The 22630-nt window shown below is 43.9% G+C and overlaps 1 protein-coding gene across 2 annotated transcripts in view; it reads left to right on the top strand.

Moving 5' to 3' along the window:
- GLS (glutaminase) overlaps window positions 1-22630 on the top strand; it is a 1258313-nt gene that overhangs the window by 286353 nt on the left and 949330 nt on the right. For both annotated transcript variants that reach the window (XM_044303244.1, XM_044303245.1), the window contains exon 5: window positions 17314-17393. In XM_044303244.1, the coding sequence (XP_044159179.1) occupies window positions 17314-17393 (80 nt within the window). The remainder of the gene's footprint in view (window positions 1-17313; window positions 17394-22630) is intronic.

Raw genomic sequence — 22630 nt, 5'->3', positions numbered from 1 at the left:
TAACTATTGGAGCTTTTAAATTAAGAGACGGATTTCCCAAACTATCTCTGGAATATTCGACTTCCTGAATATTTGCACAGCAGCAAATTGGGGTACACACCCACATTCTTACATATACACATGGTTGTATCCCCAAGGGACTGTAATTAAAATTATCCACAATTGGAGTTTAGTACTGTGTGAATTAGGAATTATTTCTACAGCAATTTCAACATCTTGCGGACTTTGCTGGACTCCACTGTGAACTTCAATTAGCTTATACCCTACAGTTGGTCTGAGATTTTATTATATTTTTATCTATTTTACTATTGTTTTATTTTTCCATGTTATACACGTTGTAACGGATCACCTGGCACCCCGACTGAGTACCTCCGTTTACGGATGCGCCTAGCGTTTTCCTGAGGCTTCCAAGCACTCTGGCAGACACCACAATCACCGAACCAGCATATAAATCCTCTCCCAGCAATGAATGCTGTAGGCAGTTGAATAGGAACCATACGAATAGGTTTTCACTCCTAGCAGTCAAACTGGGACAGCATGCAATAAATCCTCCCCCAAGAATGAGACGACACTTCACCTTGAGGGTACAAACAGGAACTCCTTTATTTTAACACAAGCATTGATTTATACACATCTTCCAACAAGGTACCACCCACAGCCAATCATATGTATCTACAGTATTTAAACCTTCCCAGCAATTGTACACAAAATCCCCTTCCCTCTGTCTGTAACGCAATAAACAAAACACAATGAGCATTGTCTGAGATGTAATTAACAAAACACAATAAGCATTGTCTCAGACGCAATCCACAAAATACAATTATCAAACGTAATGGACTAACTTGAACCCTGGCATACACATATACAATTCAACCGAACACATAATAACATGCATAGTATTTAAGACAGCCTGAATGCAATCTGCTACACAGTCTTAAAGGGGCATTGTTCCTAAAAGTCATAACATGGCCATTAAAGGGCCAGTAGCAGCAATATAAAATACCACATGCCCAAATATTGCATTCAAACGTACCAAATCACCAGGGGCCATAGTCAGCAGGTAGGAGGCGGGCAGCCAGGCCTCTCCAATGCCCAGTGGCGAGGCGGGTTCCGCCACACACGTGTACCAATATTGTGTGATTTAATAACATTTTATCCATAGTGCCAAATGAAGTGTGCTCGCCTATCACTATAGCTTGCATTTCTTTGTCTCTAGATGGTGGGTGTCCCTCTAATTAGGCTAGTAGCACCTGTTCCTTTATTTCATCTGGGGTGAGCCACCATCTTTGATTCTTATAAAATAAATAACCTTGATAATTCCCTATATAACCCTAGAAACATGCTCAGCCCAGGGACACCCCTTAAAGGTAGGGGCTTCCTGTCCTCGTACCTAACCTAGTATACCCTATAGCGCCCTATCCTATAGTACACTGAGTGAAAAACATAGATCACAACATACTAACATATAAAAACAGAACAAAAAACAAATCCCAACGTTACGTTTCCCCAGCCGCTATGTACTATGGCTGGTTCGTCAGGGGAAGTGGAGAGTGATGCTCCAACAGCAAGATCCCACAATGAAGATTTTCTATTAGGTGTCCCACAGTCGAGACCCTCTAGGAGCAGGAGCCCAGATGTAGGCTAGAGATGACCGGAGTCCCCATTTCTAATCCAAACTTGGTGCCTTATAAAGGATCCACCTATCCTTAATCCCTCCCCTCTTCCTTCCCTCCCAATCACCAAATCCCTCATATGCAGACTATAAAGGTCCCAACTATTAGACAACACCTCCCCCATCTGTTCATCAAATATGGGCTATTTAAAATAAAATAAATGTCCAGGGGTACCTTGAAACAAGTATAACACAGTAATCCATGAAGACGCCGGTTTGGAACACATATGCGTTCCACAGACCGGAAATGAGGTAAGAATCCGGCGACCAGACAGGAAGTGATGTAGGTAGATGGATTCAGTAAACCGGAAGTGTCCCCGGAACGTATATGCGTTCCACCCAGCGATTCCTAGGCTGATCCTCTACTTCCGGACCGGAGATGGCACCATATCGTCTGATTAATGCTCTGGGAGGTACATACACATATTGGTCAATTGTGTCCTATGCCCATGCCCATTAGAATATTGACAGTGTGCTGCCACACCATAGAAATGAATATACCATCTGGATCAGTATGCCATTCAGTCCTATCCAGCTAATATTTAACAATGCTCCCCATTTCTGATTTGCCAGATATTTCAATTATGTGGTCATGGGATAAACTTATACAATGATAATATTCAAGGACTGATTATAACATAGGGAATGACGTAGAGGTCCCAAGGGGATGAAGTTATAGGGAGGAGAGACAAGGAAGGGGATGCAAATTGGATAGTATAGGAAGTATCATTAAGGGACAAGATTGAAAAATCAAATTTACCGAAACTTAGTTCTTTAATCAGCATTCAGTCACTAAGAGGGCATCCACCGTTGATAAGGGAAACTTAATTGTGGCTATATGATACAAATATAAGGATCATTTTATATGATTAGAAAGATTGCAGGAATAATAATACAGATAAAATCCAAATTAGTGGCTGGTTTTCATTTGGAGAAGGAGGAGGAGATGAACAAGAGAGGGGGACACAGCATGGATAATAATACAACAAAGGAGAGAGCAGTCGTACCTAAGTGGGTTGGGTATTAGGAGGAGGGGGAGAGCATCCGGATTTTGAAAAACAGCCAATTGACAGCTGTTCGTTTAGAACATCCGGACTAGACGTTTTTAATCTATAAATCCACTGGCACTCCTTCTGTAGGATCCTCGTTCCCAATCCCCCTTACATGGAGAGGGTGGGATGATCTCAGTAATCTGAAAACCCAGGGATTTAGCATCCCCCCATGGAACTCATGAATATGATTTGCCACAGGTTTGTCATGTCCATGCCTAATATCCCCAAGATGCTCTCCCACTCTCCTGCTCAATTCCCTCTTAGTTTTACCAAGATAATTCATGGGGCATTGGCATGTTATTAGGTAGACCACTCCAACTTTTACAGTTGCCGAAATCCCTCATATCAAAAATTCTACCCGTTGAGACACTTCTGAACAGTGATGTACAGACATGCAATACGCCCACTGCACTTAAACATACCCAAAGGTTTCCTGTCTAGCCATGTACCTGGGGTTTTAGGTGTCATATAGAGACTGTGTACTAGAAGATCCCTAATCGATCTCCCCCTCCTGAAGGTAATCCCTGTTTTGTGTGGGCATACATCAACGAGGTCCCTATCGGTCCGATGGATACCCCAATGTCTTCTAAGGATTAAAAAAATCCTCTCATGGGAGTTATTAAATGTCCCGATTACTCTTGTAACCTTATCCCGTACTTTACCCTTTTTCTGTGGGTCTAGAAAAAAGTCTCTATCAGTGGCCAGGGAGTGTTTGAAAGCTTTCTTCAGTGCCTCATCCGGGTAACCTCTATTAAGAAATCTGTCCCTTAGGTCCCTCGATTGCGTAAGAAATGTTGAAGTATTAGTGCAGTTCCTACTGATGCAAATATATTGGCCCTTCGGAATACCCCTTTTAACTGGGTTAGGGTGAAAACTACCCCAGTGTACAAGGCTATTAGTGGCTGTTGGCTTCCTGTAGGTTTCAGTACATAACATCCTATCCTTTTTGGAAATTTTAATATCCAGGAACGAGATTTCTCTATCACTAATTTCACATGTAAATCTTAAGCCAATTGTATTGTGGTTCAGTGATGTGACAAAAGACCTAAAGACCAACCTCTGGACCATCCCACAGTAAGAAGATATCATCAATATACCTTCCCCAGAAGGTAATGTGGGTGGTCCAGGGTTCCTCCACATCACTAAACACAAGTTGGGCATCCCACCAGCCCAGGAGCAAATTTGCGTAAGTTGGTGCACAGGTGCCCCTGAGCTGGTGGTAAAACGCTTTCTTAAAAAGAAAAAAGTTATGTGTTAGTACGAATCTCAGGATGGAGATGATAAACAAATTATGGGCCCTAAACTGAATGCCCCTAGTTGCCAAGAAGGAATTCACTGCCCTAATACCCTATTTGTGAGGTATACTGCTGTAGAGGGCCTCAACATCAGTAGAGGCCAAGAATGTCTTCTCCTCCACAACAGTATCCTGTATACGCAAAGGTAGGTCTGTCGTATCCCTGATGTAAGAGGGTAACGCAGAGACAAATAGTCTCAGGACACGATCGATATAAATACTAGTGTTCTGAGAGAAGGACTCAACCCCAAATACTATTGGTCTCCCTTTCAACAGATCCACTCCCTTATGGATTTTCTGGAGTGCGTAGAAAGTTGGTATCTGGGGATTTTTGGGAATCATGAATTTAAGCTCTTCCGATGAAATCAGTTTCTCTTCAAAAGCTGTCAGAAGGATCTGATTAAATTCTTCAATAAACTAGTTTGAGGGTTCGCCCTGTATGCGACCATAACACCCAATATAATTGAGAAGACAACTACACATCCCACTATAGAGGATGTGATCCATAATCTCAATGTTTCCCCCCCTTATCAGCAGGCTTCACAACTATTGTTGTCCCTTTGTAGCCCAAACAAGGCGTCCCTGTCTTGTTTGCTAAGATTACATCTTGAATCTCTCTGTGGTCTTATCTTTTCTAAATCCTGAATAACTAATCTGGAAAAAATATAAATTGCTGAATTCTCCTGTGGAGGGGGCATCTTTTTACTCTTAAGACGCAGTTCTGTGAAAGGGCCCAAACAGTCTTGCTGGGTTAAACCCTCATTCAGGGAGAGGAGGAGTCTAGTGTCCACTAGACAGTCCATCGGAATACCAAGTCTAGCACATTCCTCCCTATCGTTATTTTATAGAACTTGTGCCATTTCAATTTGCGTGTGAATAGGCTCAGGTCTTTAACCCATGAAAATGTGTAAAAATTAACAGTTGGTACAATGGAAAGACCTTTTGACAAAATCTCCAATTCACATGCTGTCAACACTTTGCATGTTAGATTAATGATACACTTTTCATTTACATCCTTCTCTGTGGGATCTCTGTCCCTCAAATGATATGCGGGACCTGCTTGATCCTCCCCTCCCTTCCCTAAAAAACCCATAGGTACTCCCCCCTCCACCACCAGCAACAACAGAATCCAATGAAGAAGAGGTGTACCCTCTGCCACTTCTCTGCCATCCTCTTCCTCCTCTCGGTCAAAAACTACCCCTCCCACGTCCTCTATTGGATAATTTGACCCTATTATTCCCCTCTGTATCAGAGGAGTCTATATCTGTACTAGAATCCTCAATACTTTTAGTCTCTGATCTTTCTTTGAGGAAGTCAAAGGCTCTTTTTTTTCTCTAAAGGTAGTTAGATCAGTGATAAACTGTCTGTTTTCTCTCTTTGAGTTGTGTTTGGAAGTGTTCGACCGAGATTTGGAGAGTGGCCTCCCTTCTATTGAAGTCAGGGTCACCCTTCAATGTCAAGGCTAATTCTATTTGTTTGTTCAACTTATTGCATGTGTTATTCAGGATTTCTTTTTCTTCTTCCAAGAGAATCTTCATAAATCGTATAGAGCTATCAATTGATTCCTTCTCCTACTTCTCTAGTAAGCCAGGGGAGCTAGACCTCAGGGCTGGGACTACCCGAATCCTCAAACCCTTTGGTATAATCTTTTTTTTAATGTAATTTTCCAACGTGTGTGTTTCCCACCACAAGTATTAAGTATTTACTCACGGTTAGCTGAAATCACATTAGATGAGGTAATTCAGGGTAAAGGTGGGTAGCCAGTGATGATGTAGCAGGAAGGGGTTTATCCAGAAAAGTTGGTACCAAAAAGTCCTTGGTGTATAGTATTCAATAGCCAAGGTCACACTTGTGGAAAATAATATAAAATAAATAACCTAGATAGTTCCCTATATAACCCTAGAAACAGACTCAGCCCAGGGACACCCCTTAAAGGTAGGGGCTCCCTGTTCTCGTACCTAACCTAGTATACCCTATAGCGCCCTATCCTATAGTAGTACACTGTGGGACACCTAATAGAAAATCTTCATTTTGGGATCTTGCTGTTGGAGCATCACTCTCCACTACCCCTGACGAACCAGCCGTAGTACCTAGCGGCTGGGGAAACGTAACATTGGGATTTGTTTTTTGTTCTGTTTTTATATGTCAGTATGTTGTGATCTATGTTTTTCACTCAGTGTACTATAGGATAGGGCGATATAGGGTATACTAGGTTAGGTACAAGGACAGGGAACCCCTACCTTTAAGGGGTGCCCCTGGGCTGAGCCTGTTTCTAGGGTTATATAGGGAATTATTTAGGTTATTTATTTATTGTATATTATTTTCCACAAGTGTGACCTTGGCTATTGAATACTATCCACCAAGGACTTTTTGGTACCAACTTTTCTGGATAAACCCCTTCCTGCTACATCATCACTGGCTGCCCACTTTAATCCTGCATTACCTCATCTAATGTGATTTCAGCTAACTTTGAGTAAATACTGAGTATTTCAGTGCATAATTCGATTATATAGCTTGTGCGTGTATCCTATGTAATTTCCGCTAACCGTGAGTATATACTGAGTATTTCAGTGCTGAATTTGATTATATAGTTGGTGCATGTATCCTATGCAATTTCAGCTAACCGTGAGTTAATACTGAATATATTGAATACTGGGTGATATCACATAGTTCATGTTGTGCTGTTCTGACCCTTTTACTGTATGTAGGCCAGTTTTTAAAGCATATTCATTAAAAGGTATATTTTAATTTGGGATAGTGTTCATGAATATATAACAGCCAAACAAAACTCAATATGGCTTGCCCTGATTCTGTAGTTTGCAAAAACACCCCATAAGTGGTCCTAAACTACTATTTGGCTAAACGGCAGGACATAGAAGAAGGATTTTTAATAAACATTTAAACCCAGCAACACACTGAGGCAACAACTGGTTCACCCCAAAGACCCAACGCCTAAACACAAGATGGACAACATTGTGTACGCAGTCCAGTGCAATGAGGAATGCTCAGAACTGTATATCGGCGAAACAAAACAACAACTACATCAGCGTATGGCTCAGCATAGAAGAGCCAAAACCTCTGGTCAAGACTCAGCCGTGTACTTACATCTAAAAGGAACAGGTCACACCTTTGAAGACAGTCAAGTACGTGTTTTGGATAAGGAGGCCGATTGGTACAAACGAGGCTTGAAGGAGGCCATCTACGTAAAAATGGAGAAGCCAAGCTTGAATAGATGCGGGGGGTTTAGACATCTATTGTCTGCCACATACAATGCTGTCTTGACAACTTTTTCTGGGAAGTCTTTATCACCTACTGACTCCAATTAGGATAATAGAATCAACAACTTTGACCCAATGCTGGGTATAATTACCAGATGTGGATTCAGTTACATATTTATTCCCAGAATTTTTGTACAGTTCACTCAGAATTGAGAAAGCTCGTTGGAAGAACGAGTGAAACGTTTTCAAGAAATCTACAGTATGTCCAGTTGCCTTGATTTATTCTTTACAGACATAGAAGAAGTGGAACGCCATATGGTTTTTAAAAGGCAGATTTTGCTGAACTGGTTTATTTACACCATGTACCCTTTCAAGCCCCCTGCTGCACCCCTAGAGTAGAAACTCCATAAAAGTGGCCCCATCTAGGAAACTACGGGATAAGTTGGTTGTTGTTTTGGGACAATTTTAGGGTAAATATGATTTTTGGTTGCTCTATATTACACTTTTTTGAGGCAAGGTAACAAAAAAATTTAATTCAAAAATTGTTTCTACATTCGCTATTTAGTTTTGTGGAACACCTAATGTGTTAATAAAGTTTGTAAAGTAACTTTTGAATACCTTGAGGGGTGTAATTTCTTAGATGGGGTCACTTTTTTGGAGTTTCTAGTCTAGGCTACATCAGGGGGGCTTCTAATGGGACATGGTGTAAATAAACCAGTCCATCAAAATCTGCCTTCCAGAATCCATATGGCGTTCCTTTCGTTCTATGCCCTGTCGTGTGGCTATATAGCCATTTACGACCACATATGGGGTGTTTCTGCAAACTACAGAATCTGGGCAATAAATATTTAGTTTTGTTTGTCTGTTAACCCTTGCTTTATTACCGGAAAAAAAGTTTTCAAATTTTGGCACCGTTTTTATTTAATATTTTTAACGCTGTCCATCTGGGGGTTGGGTTAAATTTTATTTTTAAAGGGCAGATTCTTGCGGACGCGGCGATACCTAATTTGTCTACATTTTAAAATGTATTTCGATTTTACACAATATTATTATTTTATCGTAAAATAATATGGGTGGGCACTCATATATGGAGATATTTAGGACACAATTTATTATTAAAAGTATACAATAAAATACAATCACAATATAAAATCCATAAATGATGTGGTACAGTGAATTATACTACTTTCTAGAGCTGGGGCTGATGACCCAATGAAGTCTCCACCCAATAATCTCAGGGCTATAAGTCCCGGGAATTTGTATGCTGTATTGCAGGTGGGATATTGCGGTAATCAGACTCTGCTCAGATTCTGTGGTATTTCTCTATATTACCATTAGTGTCAGAATACCTATAAAAACACATTTCACCTATGGTGATATAATTGATCCCAAAAAAATATATATATTTGCCACTCGGTTATCCTATATTGCTGATTCCTGGCTTTAAAGATATATTTGCACGTATGAACAAAGTTCCATTACAAAGATAATTTTTTTATTAGAAATAAAGACATTAAAATATAATTAATTTTTTTTTAACAATTACAGATACAGTCTTTATTTATAATAAAAAATGTATCTTTGTAACAAAAGTGGTAAGAATATATTAAGTGAAAAGGTCCACTAAAAAGTAATATCTATAATTGGATTTAGTTACACATAAACGCATCTCTATGAAAAAAAAGGCATCTCTATAAAAAAAAGCCGCATTGAAACCGCAAGTAACATAGAAAGCTGCAAAAATGCGGATCCTGACCAGTCCTAAAGATATAACCCAAATCCAGAACGGATTTTGAGACAGACCAGAGACTAGTATAAAACACAGTCATTTAGAGAATCGGGGTATGCCACTGAGGAAGGGGACAGCGTCTCCCCGAAACGCGTCTGGCGTAAGACTTTGAACAAATACCCAGTCTATAGAAATCCAAGTGCACTTTGGAAGAAACTGGAGCTTTCTCTATTTCATTCAAAAAAGACCTGAAGACGTCATCAGCCCGCGCCTAGAAAGTACGTGATCCTCACAATGAATCAAACTCCAAAACCAGTGGTGAGAGACACATGGGGCGCAACCTAACTCCAGAGCCGGGACGCCGGTATACAGCGTGGAGTGCGGACTTAGTCGCAAGTCCCAGCAGGCTGCAGGCTAAGGTAAGCCCACATAGTGGGTAATGATTCGAGTTATTTAATAACTATGGGATTGGAATGAATTATACTAGAAACATAGACTAGGACTTCCATCATAGTGACTTAATCCGAATACAACAGCCTCACATTGATACAAAAAAGACTGGCTACACATTGCAACATTTCTTTGCGGATATATTGTCACTACCAGAGCTTTGAGATGTTCTCACAGCTCTGTTTCTCCACCCCTGTGATGATGTCACTACTAGAGCTTGGAGGAGTACCCTCTGCCCTGTTTCTCTGCCCCTGTGATGAGGTCTTTACTTTTGGTTTCCTTCCTCCCAGCTGTCTCTCCTGTGTTTGATTTCGCTGACTTTAAATCACCCCTACTCCTTTGTAGAGGTGCGGATTATACTTTTCATTTGAGCTGTATCTCTCGCTTGAGTAGCTTCACCTGTGTGATATCTTTTCACTGGATCTGTGTTCTGCTGAAGCAAGTTCATCGGATATTGACTGCTGACTTTGGATCTGTTTTCACTGCAGCCGCAGCTCCGTCAGATAAGTTTTCAGACATTGTGTGTTTCTGTTTCTTTGCTGACTGGATCCGAGGCGACCCCGGTTCCATCCATATACTGAGCAGGGCACCGGTGGCTGTGCCCCTTCCACTATTGTAGGGGTTTCAGTGGTCATCAGCCTGAGGTACGCGGGCATGTCTCGATTCGCCATATGGATCCGGATATGTGCATAGCAGCTTAGGGAGAGCTTTTAGGGTCTGACAGGGGTCATCCTTTATCCTTCCTAGTTTGGGTCCGGTCAGTTGCTATTTACTGTGTGTTGCTCACTTACAGCCGTGACATATATAAAGAGACTGATTACGCATAAAGATTATAATGGAACTTTGTTCATACGTGCAAATATATCTTTAAAGCCAGGAATCAGCAATGTAGGATAACTGAGTGGCAAATATATTTTTTTTTGGGACCAATTATATCACCATAGGTGAAATGTGTTTTTATAGGTATTCTGACACCAATGGTAATATAGAGAAATACCACAGAATCTGAGCAGAGTCTGATTACCGCAATATCCCACCTGCAATACAGCATACAAATTCCCGGGACTTATAGCCCTGAGATTATTGGGTGGAGACTTCATTGGGTCATCAGCCCCAGCTGTAGGAAGTAGTATAATTCACTACTGCACCACATCATTTATGTATTTTATATTGTGATTGTATTTTATTGTATATTTTTAATAATAAATTGTGTCCTAAATATCTCCATATATGAGTGCCCACCCATATTATTTTACGATTTAACTTGTCTTTTCAGGGGTGTACTCAAATTGTGGTTGGTGCACCTACCCTGGGGGAATAGTGATGAGCGGATCTCTGAAATTTTCTGATATTATTATTTTAGGAACAAAAAAAATATATTTTGGTATCTCCATATTTATTTTATTTTTTTTGTTGGGCGACTATCTAATGTAGGCGCTAATTTTTTGCGGGATGAGATGGCTGTTTTATTGGCACTAATTGGGGGTGCATATGACATTTTGATCGCTCGCTTTTGCACTTTTTGTGATGTTAGGTGACAATAAATTGCCTTTTTTTTTTTTTACAGTTTTTATTTGATTTTTTTTTACGGCATTTATCGAGGGACTAGTTTATGGGGTATTTTTATAGAGAAGATTTTTATGGACGCGACGATGCCCAATATGTATGGCTTTCAGACTTTGGAGACACTAAGCAGGCATCCTCAAACTGCGTCCCTCCAGATGTTGTAAAACTGCAATTCCCACTATGCCCTGCTGATAGCTGTAGGTTGTCTGGGCATGCTGGGAGTTATGTTTGAGGATGCCTGCACTAAAACTAATATTTTTTGAAAAAAATAATTGATTCTGTGTCTCCAAAGTCTGAGAGACATAGTTTTTTATGTTCTTCAGGGGACTGTTGGGGATTATAAAATTGTTGTACTCCATGGAAGTGTGATACTCCGTGAAGCAATCGATAACATAGAGGCCCGGGGCAAGTGTCACATTGAGTGTTTGGTGTCCTTCTGTATCCCCCTCTTGTGACATACTCTGCATCTTTTTTGGGTTCGTCCCTTCTTTCCAGTATGGGGGACCACACCTGGAAAATGTTGGTCAGCGACGATCCAGGCGCCTCCAATTCTCGGGGTTCTCCGGCCTGCTCTTTCCCGGTCTGAAAAAATCAGGTCATTGAGGACTGCCTCATAGAATTGGAGGAATGTCCCTGTGCTGCCAGCGCTTCAAGGCAACCTGTACCATGCCCGGGTTTTGTGCATGGCATTTTATGGCTTGAGGACTTGATCAGAGAGATGAACTTCTCCCATATACCGATTGTATTCGACTATATAATCGGGCTTGAGGACCGTTGCCGCGGTACCTCACACAGGAACAGGGGTGATGCTGTTACCGTGGATTGTGGACAGTATAAGGACATCCCTCTTGTCCCTATACTTGACCAGCAGCAGGTTTCCACTGGTAAGGGCACGGGTCTCACCCCTGGGAATATGTACCTGGAGGGGGTGGGCAGGGAGGCCGCACTGATTTTTCCGCACGGTCCCACAAGCGGACGTGGATCTGACAGCAAGGGACTTGAACAAGGTAATACTAGTATACAAGTTCTCCACGTACAAGTGGTAACCCTTATCTAGCAGTGGGTGCATAACCCAGAGTGGGGGGACATTCTGGGGGTTGAATACGGGACTCTCGCCCCTCGTACACACAATTTGTAAGTGTACCCTGAGGTACTCTCACAAATTTTGTACATTTTCAAGCCATACCTCACCCGCTTAGTGGGAATGTTTTGGCGGAAACTGAGTCTCCCCTTGAGCGCAACGAGAGACTCATCAACCGCGACCTCTCTTCCAGGTACGTAGGCCTGCACAAATTTGGCCCCGAAGTGATCGATGACCGGCCGTATCTTATACAGATGGTCATGGGCAGGATCACCTCAGGAGGGACATGCTGCATTATCTGAATAATGCAGACATTTCCGGATGGCCTCAAACCGGGGGCGTGTCATGGCCATACTGTAGAGTGGGGTCTGGTAGAAGACTGCCTCAATCCAGTATTGCCTGACACTGGGTTTTTGCACTAGACCCATGTGCAGCACGAGGCCCCAAAATGTCCTCATCTCGGCTGCATTGACCGGCGTCCAGCCACTGGGTCTAGCCAAAAAGGAGCCCGGGTGCTGAGCAATGAACTGTTGGGAGTACAGGTTGATCTGCTCAACCAAACAGATTCACAAATGGGTCCATGAAAAAAAAACTAAAAAAGTCAATTTCAGTGAAGCCCACTGTGGGAATCTGGATTCCTGGATTGCCAACAAAATCCGGAATCTCGGGCTCAAAATCCACTAGGGGACACCAGCTAAGTTCACCGGTAGGGGGCTCCGGTGAGCTTATTTGGTGGGCCGAGAAACCAGTACGAGTCCCAGGGCGGCTTGTACTGGTGTGGGCCACAGGGTCCCTAGCATGTGGGGCCCCTGTCTCCGCCACCTTGGGGGCTCATCGTCATCAGATGATGATGAGGAGGATGCAGATGACAGGAGGAACGTGGGGTCATCCTCATCCTCACTGGGGCTCTCGGAGTCGGAGGCAAGCTGGGCGTATGCCTCCTCCACCGAGAACATCCGGCGGGCCATGGGTATGTGTGCGTGTGTGTAAAACTTTATTGTATGTGTGTGTGTGGGGGGGGGGGGGCACGGGTGTTCACGTACTAAAAAGAAAAAAAAAAGAAAAAGGACAAGTGTGTGTTAGAAAAAAGAAAATGTTCAAACTTGCCGATCAGTGGTACAAAGCTGATTAGCATTGGGGCTGGCGGGCGATGCGCTAACAGTGGGCAGATGCTAAGAGTGCCGACCACAGTCGGCGCACACAAAAAATGGGTGCCGACGGCGGGATCGCAGGAGCTGGTGAGGATGGTGCAGGTGCAGCAGCAGGAAGGGAGGGTGAGAGAAGAGCGCTGGGAGTTTGAATCTCCCGCGTCTCTCCAGCACCAAGGACAGCACCAATCAACACCACGGCCAGCAACGCTGCCCCCAAATGCTCAGACTGTGGTGGTGTGTAATCACACCACCGATCATTGTCCTTTTCCGGTTCATCGGGTCACCGAAGACCCGAATGGACCGGAAACGCAGCAAACTGCAGGTCTGAATTGACCTGCGGTTTGCTGTGATCGCCGATACGGGGGGAGGTCGAAACACCGGTGTTTTGACAGGATCCCCTCCGCAATGTAGTTTTAAACCCATGACGCATCGGTACGTCATGGGTCCTTAAGGACTCGGGAACCATGCCGTACCGGTATGTCATGGGTCCCTAAGGGGTTAAACCCCAGGGACAGACCTCATGCCTTGGACGCCTTTGCCATCCGTTGGCATTGGAAGCTATGCTATGCCTTCCCTCCGCTTCCTTTAATTCCGAAGGTTATCCCAAAAATTTGCCAGGACAAGGCCACAGTAATTGCGATCGCTCTTCTATGGCCGAAGAGGAGCTGGTTCGCATCTCTCCAGAGATACTTCCTCCAGGATCCCTGGCCCCTTCCTATACGGGGGAGATCTACTCCATCAGGGTCCGGTTCTACACCCAAACCCACAGCTTCTTAAACTAGCAGCATGGATCCTGAGACCCAGACTCTAAAACGACAGGGCTTATCAGATAAAGTTATAACTACCTTGAAAGCCTCCAGGAAGAAAGTAACATCCGCATTCTACCTTAAAATCTGGAAGCGCTTCTGCTTCTGGAGTGGCGACAAATCGCCACACCTACATATACCCAACATTCAAAGAATCCTGTATTTCCTGCAACAGGGTCTAGACCTGGGGCTTAGTCCTTCTACCCTGAAGGTCCAAATCTCAGCCATACGTTGTTTTTTTGACCAAGATATTGCTAGTCATCGTTGGGTCAGAAGATTCATTAGAGCAGCTACCAGACTTCGTCCAACAATCACCTCCCATGTCCCCTCCTGGGATTTAAATATTATCCTTACGGGTCTCACTCTACAGCCATTTGAACCCATTACCGATTGTCCAATAAAATTATTGTCCCTAAAGACCGTCTTCCTAATTGCAATAACCTCGGCCCGCAGATTAGGCGAGTTGCAGGCTCTATCCGTCATTCTCCGACTCGACCCAGGCTTTCTCCCTAAAGTTGTATCCAGCTTTGATCGGAGCCATGAAATTACCCTGCCTTCCTTTTGTCAACACCCCTCTAATGACAGTCTTCCTCCCACTCTCTGGACGTTAGACGGGCAGTTCTAGACTATATTTCTGCTACCGAAAAGTTCAGAAAATCCGACAACTTACTAGTACTCTTTGGAGGAAAGTACAAGAGCCAGAAAGCCCCCCAGTCTTTTTTGGGGTGCAGTTTTTTTTTTGTGTACGCTGACTGTGGCCGGGACTCTTAGCGTCCGGCCACTGTTGGCGCATCGCACACCCCACCGCTGATCAACTTCGGACGGTTGATCTGCGGTTTAGAGGATGCATACACCCAGCTTGCCTCTGACTCAGAGAGTCCCAGTGAGGACGAGGATGACCCCACATTCCTGTTGTCATCCGCGTCCTCCTCATAATCTAGCGATGATGATGAGCCCCCAAGGCAGCGGAGACGTCGCTAGGCGGAGCTAGGGGACCGCCATTTTAGGGACCCTGTGGCCCAGCCTAGTACGAGGAGCTCTGGGGCTCGTACTGGTTTCCCGGCCCACCAGTTAAATCCACCGGAGCACCCTGCCGGTGAGCTAGTCTGGTGTAGCCCAGAGCGATACGAGCCCGTGATTCCTGATTTTGTAGGGCTACACTGAATATGACTTTTTTCTTTCATTTTTTCAGTGACCCACTGGTAAATCTGATGGTGGAGAAGACGAACCTGTACGCCCAACAGTTCGTCGCTCAACACCCGGGCTCCTTTTTGGCCAGGCCCGGTGGCTGGACGCCGGTCAGTGCAGCTGAAATGAGGACATTTTAGGGCCTCGTGCTGCATATGGGCCTGGTCAAGAAACCCAGTGTCAGGCTGTACTAGAGCAGGTACATCCTATACCAGACCCCACTTTACAGTTTGGCCATGACACGCTCCCGGTTTGAGGCCATCCGGAAATGTCTGCATTATTCAGATAATGCAGCATGTCCTCCCCCCCCCCCTCCCCCCCCGAGGTGATCCTGCCCATGACCGTCTGTATAAGATACGGCCGCTCATCGTTTACTTTGGGGCCAAATTCATGGAGGCCTATGTACCTGGAAGGGAGGTCGCGGTTGATGAGTCTCTCATTGCGTTCAAGGGGAGACTCCTTTTCCGCCAGTATGTGCCCTCCAAGCGGGTGAGGTATGGCGTGAAGCGAGGGGCGAGATTCCCGGATTCAACCCCCAGAATGTCCCCCCCACTCTGGGTGTTACCGGGAAACTTGTGAGGGACCTTATGTACCCACTGCTGGATAAGGGTTACCACCTGTACGTGGATAACTTTTATACCAGTATCCCCTTGTTCTAGTCCCTTGCCGCCAGATCCACGTCTGCTTGTGGGACCGTGTGGAAAAATCAACGCGGCCTCCCTGCCCACCCCCTCCAGGTACCTACCCCCAGGGGTGTGACCCGTGCCCTTACCACTGGAAACCTGTTGCTGGACAGGTTTAAGGACAAGAGGGATGTCCTTATGCTGTCCACAATTCGTGGTAACTGCATCACCCCTGTCCCTGTGCAAGGTACCGCGGCAACGGTCCTCAAGCCCGATTGTATTGTCGACTACAATCGGTATATGGGAGGAGTTGATCTCTCTGATCAAGTCCTCAAGCCATATAACACCATGCACAAAACCCGGGCATGGTACAAAAAAGTTGCGGTCTACTTGGTACAGGTTGCCATGTACAACTCTTTTGTGCTGTCCCGGAGTGCTGGCAACACAGGGACATTCCTCCAGTTCTATGAGGCAGGCTGGAGTACCTCGGGAACCATGGTTTATGGAAGGCAGATTTTGATGGCCTTTTTTATTGACACCATGTCCCCTTTGAAGCCCCCCTAGAGTAAAAACTCCCTAAAAGTGACCCCATCTAAGAAACTACACCCCTCAAGGTATTCAAAACTGATTATACAAACTTTATTAACCCTTTAGGTGTTCCTCAACAGTTAATGGCAAATGGAGATTAAATTTCAATTTTTGGGTAACCTTGCCTCACAAAAATGTAATATAGAGCAACCAAAAATCATATGTACCCTAAAAATAGTCCCCCCAGGGGTGCATCAGGGGGGTTGAAACAGGACACAGTGTAAATAAACCGGTCCATAAAAATCAGCCTTCCAAAAACCAAACGGCGCACTTTTCACTCTACGCCCCGCTGTGTGGCCGTACAGTAGTTTACGGCCACATATTGGGTGTTTCTGTAAACGACAGAGTCAGGGCAATAAAGATACAGTCTTGTTTGGCTGTTAAGCCTTGCTTTGTTAGTGGAAAAAATGGGTTAAAATTGAATATTAGGCAAAAAAATCAGAATAAGCAGTGGCTTGTTTTATCAGGCTGCCAGCCAATAAGGGTGGCTGTGGGCAAGCCTCCCTTCCAGGGTCATGTGATTATTAGTCTTCATCCTCCCTGCCCTTTTAAAAGTAAAATGGCAGGCACAGTTTCGCGTTATTTGTTTGAAACAAATTGCCAAAACTTAAGATTCATTTGACAAAAGAATTTTCATGAAATTCGTAAAGAATCCAATTAATTTACAATTCAAATATCTCTATTACCAGTGCTTTCACATACATTGAAATTTAGAATAATCCCTGTATTGTTGAGAATGTTTGAGAGCCAGTAAAACCCCACTGTTAGAATCATATACAATTATTTTGCAGTAAGTATCAACAAATTTCTTCTGTATCCAGTTGAATCAGAACCATTGTTCCAATCATTATGTGGGTTCTTATGGTATTTAATAGTCCCTTCTTTTCTTCTACAGGTTGCTGATTATATTCCTCAACTAGCTAAATTTAGTCCTGACCTGTGGGGTGTTTCACTTTGTACAGTAGATGGTCAAAGGTAAGTAAAAATGTACAGGTACTTACTTCTGCTATGTGTTGTTCATGTTCTTAGCTTCTTTTTTAACACCTTTAACAAACCTGATGTGTGACGCAAGGGTATCAGGTCACCTGAGAATGAGAAACAGCAACAAAAAATCATAATTAGAATCCATCATTCGAAAATGAGAACTTTTGCTTTGGTCTAAAAGGCCAAGACACCCTATTGTCAAAAAAGGGTCAAAGAGTTGTATGAGATTAGAAAATAGAAACTGATTGTTTTTTGATGTAGAAACTAATTTATGTACGTCATTGCTTGTGTTTGATATTCCAGTTCAGACACCATTCAAGAGAATATAAAATACCCAACAGACCATGGACTAATAGTGCTGTTTCTGTGGGAAAAATATTAGCTTTTCTTCTACTGTAATTAATCAAAATTTAATTTGATTTAACTTGATCACTAAATTAAACATGTACAAATTTGCTTTGCTAATTTGAGTTTTTTACTGTGTACACATTGTTCAGTAAAACTAGTCTGTTCGAGCAGAGGAGTAGACTACCGGAATAATTGCATCAGACATAGCCATACACTGCCGGGGCCTGTAAGATCCCCATTCATTATAATGTGAACCATCAAGTTTCTGGCATGAATGCTAGCTTTTATGCTGGAAAAATACTACTGCATGCATGTGGAAATAGCCTAAGCATTTAACTGTGGCCTTTTTCTTACCTTTTACGCCGACGTTACTGCCGGAAGATACACCTAATTTCTAATGAGGGATGTGCCTCGTCATAAATTAGGTGTATCTTTGGTAGTCCTTGTATTTCAACAACATTTATGATTTTTTTTCCTGGCTTAAAATTAGTAGATTTGCCAGGGCCTGATCCAGCTCCCACCACTCTCTTGAGAATTATATGTATTGAACATGGCGTAAAAATGTCCGTGCACCAATTATCTACATAAAAAAGAGGTAGTGTGCCAATTTTACGTGAAAAAGAGGCATAAGCTGTTCAGAAATGACCCCTGTGTATATAATCAGAGAGAGGGCCATAGCAGACTGGAAACTTGTGCTAAGTGTCTGCTGATTTCCGGGGTGGGGTGCTAGAAATTAAAGTATACCTTTTTGAAGGCAAATATTTTTTTATGATTAAATATTACTTATTTTGGGCAAAAAAAGTCAATTGGTCTATATTAAAAATATTGAGCTGTTCTGTCACAAAGTTTGTCTAGCTGTGTGAATCGTACTTTTTACTTTCACTTGTGCTGGTCATCTAATAACCCTTATCTCTAATTTAGTAACAGATTATAAACACTTATTTAAAGAAGACCTTTCACCTGGATATCCTTCATCTGATTAATATCCTACCTTATAGTGCGGCCCCCACTGATGTCTTGGCACTTTTTTATTTTCTAAAGAACTGGACTTCCGTTTCCGGCGCTGGAATATAAGGCAGTGGTGTGCGGAAATCCGGTTCACCCTCTCCCTAAACCTGCGTATACCTTCATGAAAAACCCCCAGCTACCTCTGAAAGCTGTGGATTTTCATCCCCCTTTTATATCGGTGGCCCGTCCATGTCGAGATACCTGCTGAGAAGCAGTGGAAGACCGGCAAACAAGCAGTCAAGGTCTGAGTGCAGTGAAAGTAAAATGGCGCCGGATGAGCGCATGAATGCAGGCGAGTCCAAGACGCACTCCCCAGACATGTTTGCAGGAGAACCAGGGCTGACAACTCCGAAAAGTCTGGGCACTATGCTGGGTTTTAAAAGCCCGGCTGTTGAAGTAGTGAAACATCTTTCCCCAGACATTAAAGGGGTTATCCGACTTAAAAAAATATGTGTTAGGGCTGCTTTGTACCTCATTAAAGATGCATTTCTAATGTACTCACTTTATTGATTCTGCCGGGTTTCCACGCGGCCGATGTGGGTCACGTGACCCCTGACGTCGCTCACCAGGCTCTGGCGTTGATGTCTCGTTTACGCGCTGCTCCCTGCTTGAGGGAGTGGCCTGGCTCTGTAAACGAGACGTAAGAGCCTTTGGTGCCCGCCCCCTCTCTCCCTGTATCTGGCTGCCGCGGCTCCTGTGAGGGATCGCGCATGCGAGATCCTTACCATGGCCGGCAGCCGTGAAGAAAGATTCCACGCTCCCTGCCTCTGGTTCACCAGTGTGCCCTGCGTCTGGCGATCAAACAAATAAATTGGCGGCTCATTAATGCAGGAGGAGGGACTTGGGCTGCCTGCCCTGCTCCACTATTACCATACACTGTGTATAATAATGACAGCCCTGGCCTGCGCTGTGTGCTACAATCTGTAATACACATCGCAGGCTGCTGACCCTGCTGCGATCTCATTATCATAACAATAGCGCAGCAGGGCTGTCATTACCATACACAGTGTATGGTAATGACAGCGTAGCACTGCAGGGCCGATAGTACTGTCCAAAACAGAAGCTCCTGTTTTGCACTGAAAGAGTTAACAGGAGAGCTCTGATAAGGAAAGGGTTACCCAGGCGCTGCCAGTCGCTCTATTTCTGTGATCCAGGAGCAGGAATGAAGGATGAGCAGCTCATCCAATAAAAGAGAGAAGGCAAGTCAGGATAGCCAATCAGATGAAAGACCCGCCCTCCCTGCAGTTCATACCGGAGAGTAAAGACATGTGCTTCTGCCTGGGCTCTTAGGTTTACCGGGAAGAGGAAGGTGGGGGACACTGCATTGTATATATTGTGTGTATGGGAGGAGGGGACACTGCATTGTGTATATTGTGTGTATGGAAGGGTGGGAGACACTGCATTGTGTGTATAGGGGTTGGGGGACACTGCATTGTGTGTATGGGGGGTGAAGGACACTGCATTGTGTGTATGGGGGGAGAGGGGACACTGCATTGTGTATATTGTGTGTATGGGGGTGGGGGACAGTGGCTACATAGTGTATAAACAACATAGATATGACCCCTATATGTAACTAAGCTATATGACACCTACAGTGGAGGAAATAATTATTTGACCCCTCACTGATTTTGTAAGTTTGTCCAATGACAAAGAAATGAAAAGTCTCAGAACAGTATCATTTCAATGGTAGGTTTATTGTAACAGTGGCAGATAGCACATCAAAAGGAAAATCGAAAAAATAACTTTAAATAAAAGATAGCAACTGATTTGCATTTCATTGAGTGAAATAAGTATTTGAACCCTCTAACAAAAAAAGACTTAATACTTGGTGGAAAAACCCTTGTTTGCAAGCACAGAGGTCAAACGTTTCTTGTAATTGATGACCAAGTTTGCGCACATTTTAGGAGGAATGTTGGTCCACTCCTCTTTGCAGATCATCTCTAAATCCCTAAAGTTTCGAGGCTGTCTCTGTGCAACTCTGAGCTTGAGCTCCCTCCATAGGTTTTCGATTGGATTAAGGTCCGGAGACTGACTAGGCCACTCCATGACCTTAATGTGCTTCTTCTTGAGCCACTCCTTTGTTGCCTTTGCTGTATGTTTTGGGTCATTGTCGTGCTGGAACACCCATCCACGACCCATTTTCATTTTTCTGGCAGAGGGAAGGAGGTTGTCGCTCAGGATTTCACGATACATGGCTCCGTCCATTTTCCCGTTTATGCGAATAAGTTGTCCTGTGCCCTTAGCAGAAAAACACCCCCAAAGCAAAATGTTTCCACCCCCATGCTTGACGGTGGGGACGGTGTTTTGGGGGTCATAGGCAGCATTTTTCTTCCTCCAAACACAGCGAGTTGAGTTAATGCCAAAGAGCTCTATTTTGGTCTCATCAGACCACAGCACCTTCTCCCAGTCACTCTCTGAATCATTCAGGTGTTCATTGGCAAACTTCAGACGGGCCTGCACATGTGCCTTCCTGAGCAGGGGGACCTTGCGAGCCCTGCAGGATTTTAATCCATTGCGGTGTAATGTGTTTCCAATGGTTTTCTTGGTGACTGTGGTCCCTGCTAATTTGAGGTCATTAACTAACTCCTCCCGTGTAGTTCTAGGATGCTTTTTCACCTTTCTCAGAACCATTGACACCCCACGAGGTGAGATCTTGCGTGGAGCCCCAGAGCGAGGTCGATTGATGGTCATTTTGTGCTCCTTCCATTTTCGAACAATCGCACCAACAGTTGTCACCTTCTCTCCCAGCTTCTTGCTAATGGTTTTGTAGCCCATTCCAGCCTTGTGCAGGTCTACAATTTTGTCTCTGACATCCTTGGACAGCTCTTTGGTCTTTCCCATGTTGGAGAGTTTGGAGTCTGCTTGATTGATTGATTCTGTGGACAGGTGTCTTTTATACAGGTGACTAGTTAAGACAGGTGTCCTTAATGAGGGTGACTAATTGAGTAGAAGTGTCTAACCACTCTGTGGGAGCCAGAACTCTTAATGGTTGGTAGGGGTTCAAATACTTATTTCACTCAATGAAATGCAAATCAGTTGCTATCTTTTATTTAAAGTTATTTTTTCGATTTTCCTTTTGATGTGCTATCTGCCACTGTTACAATAAACCTACCATTGAAATGATACTGTTCTGAGACTTTTCATTTCTTTGTCATTGGACAAACTTACAAAATCAGTGAGGGGTCAAATAATTATTTCCTCCACTGTATATGTATCTAAACTAAATCACACCTATATGCATCTAAGCTATCTGACAGCTATATCTATCTAACTAAACAATATGACTGCTATATGTATCTAAGCTATATGGCAGCTATAGCTATCTAAGCTCTACTAGATACATAAAGCCGCCATAGAGCTTAGATACATAGAGCCGCCATAGAGCTTAGATACATAGAGCCGCCATAGAGCTTAGATATATAGAGCCGCCATAGAGTTTAGATACATAGAGCCGCTTCTGTATAAGGCAGGCCGGGCGGGCGGCAGTGTAACTCTCTGATGTCACATGCCTGCGCCGCCTACTTTATGAATGAAGTAGGCGGCGCAGGCAAGTGACGTCAGTGAGTGACGCGCCGGCCGCCCGGCCCGCCTGCCGGCATTATACAGAAGCAATTAGGATATACGGTACTATTAGGAGTGAGGGGGGCATGTTTAATAACTTTGAATCGAATAATACATTTTATATTTGTTTAATGCGGGGGCGGCGGCGGGGGTTTGGACACGCGGAATCTGGATGGCACAGTTAAGGGGTGGGGGTCTGTGGATGGCACTGTTATGGGCTGAAGGGGTCTGTGGATGGCACTGTTATGGGGTGGGGGTCTGTGGATGGCACATATATAACAGTGCCATCCACAGATCCCCCCCCTGTAACA

Source organism: Bufo gargarizans, chromosome 8, assembly GCF_014858855.1.
Source record: "Bufo gargarizans isolate SCDJY-AF-19 chromosome 8, ASM1485885v1, whole genome shotgun sequence".
Taxonomy (NCBI): domain Eukaryota; kingdom Metazoa; phylum Chordata; class Amphibia; order Anura; family Bufonidae; genus Bufo; species Bufo gargarizans.
The sequence above is the reverse complement of the archived record's forward strand: the minus strand, read 5'-3'. Positions and strand labels throughout refer to the sequence as shown.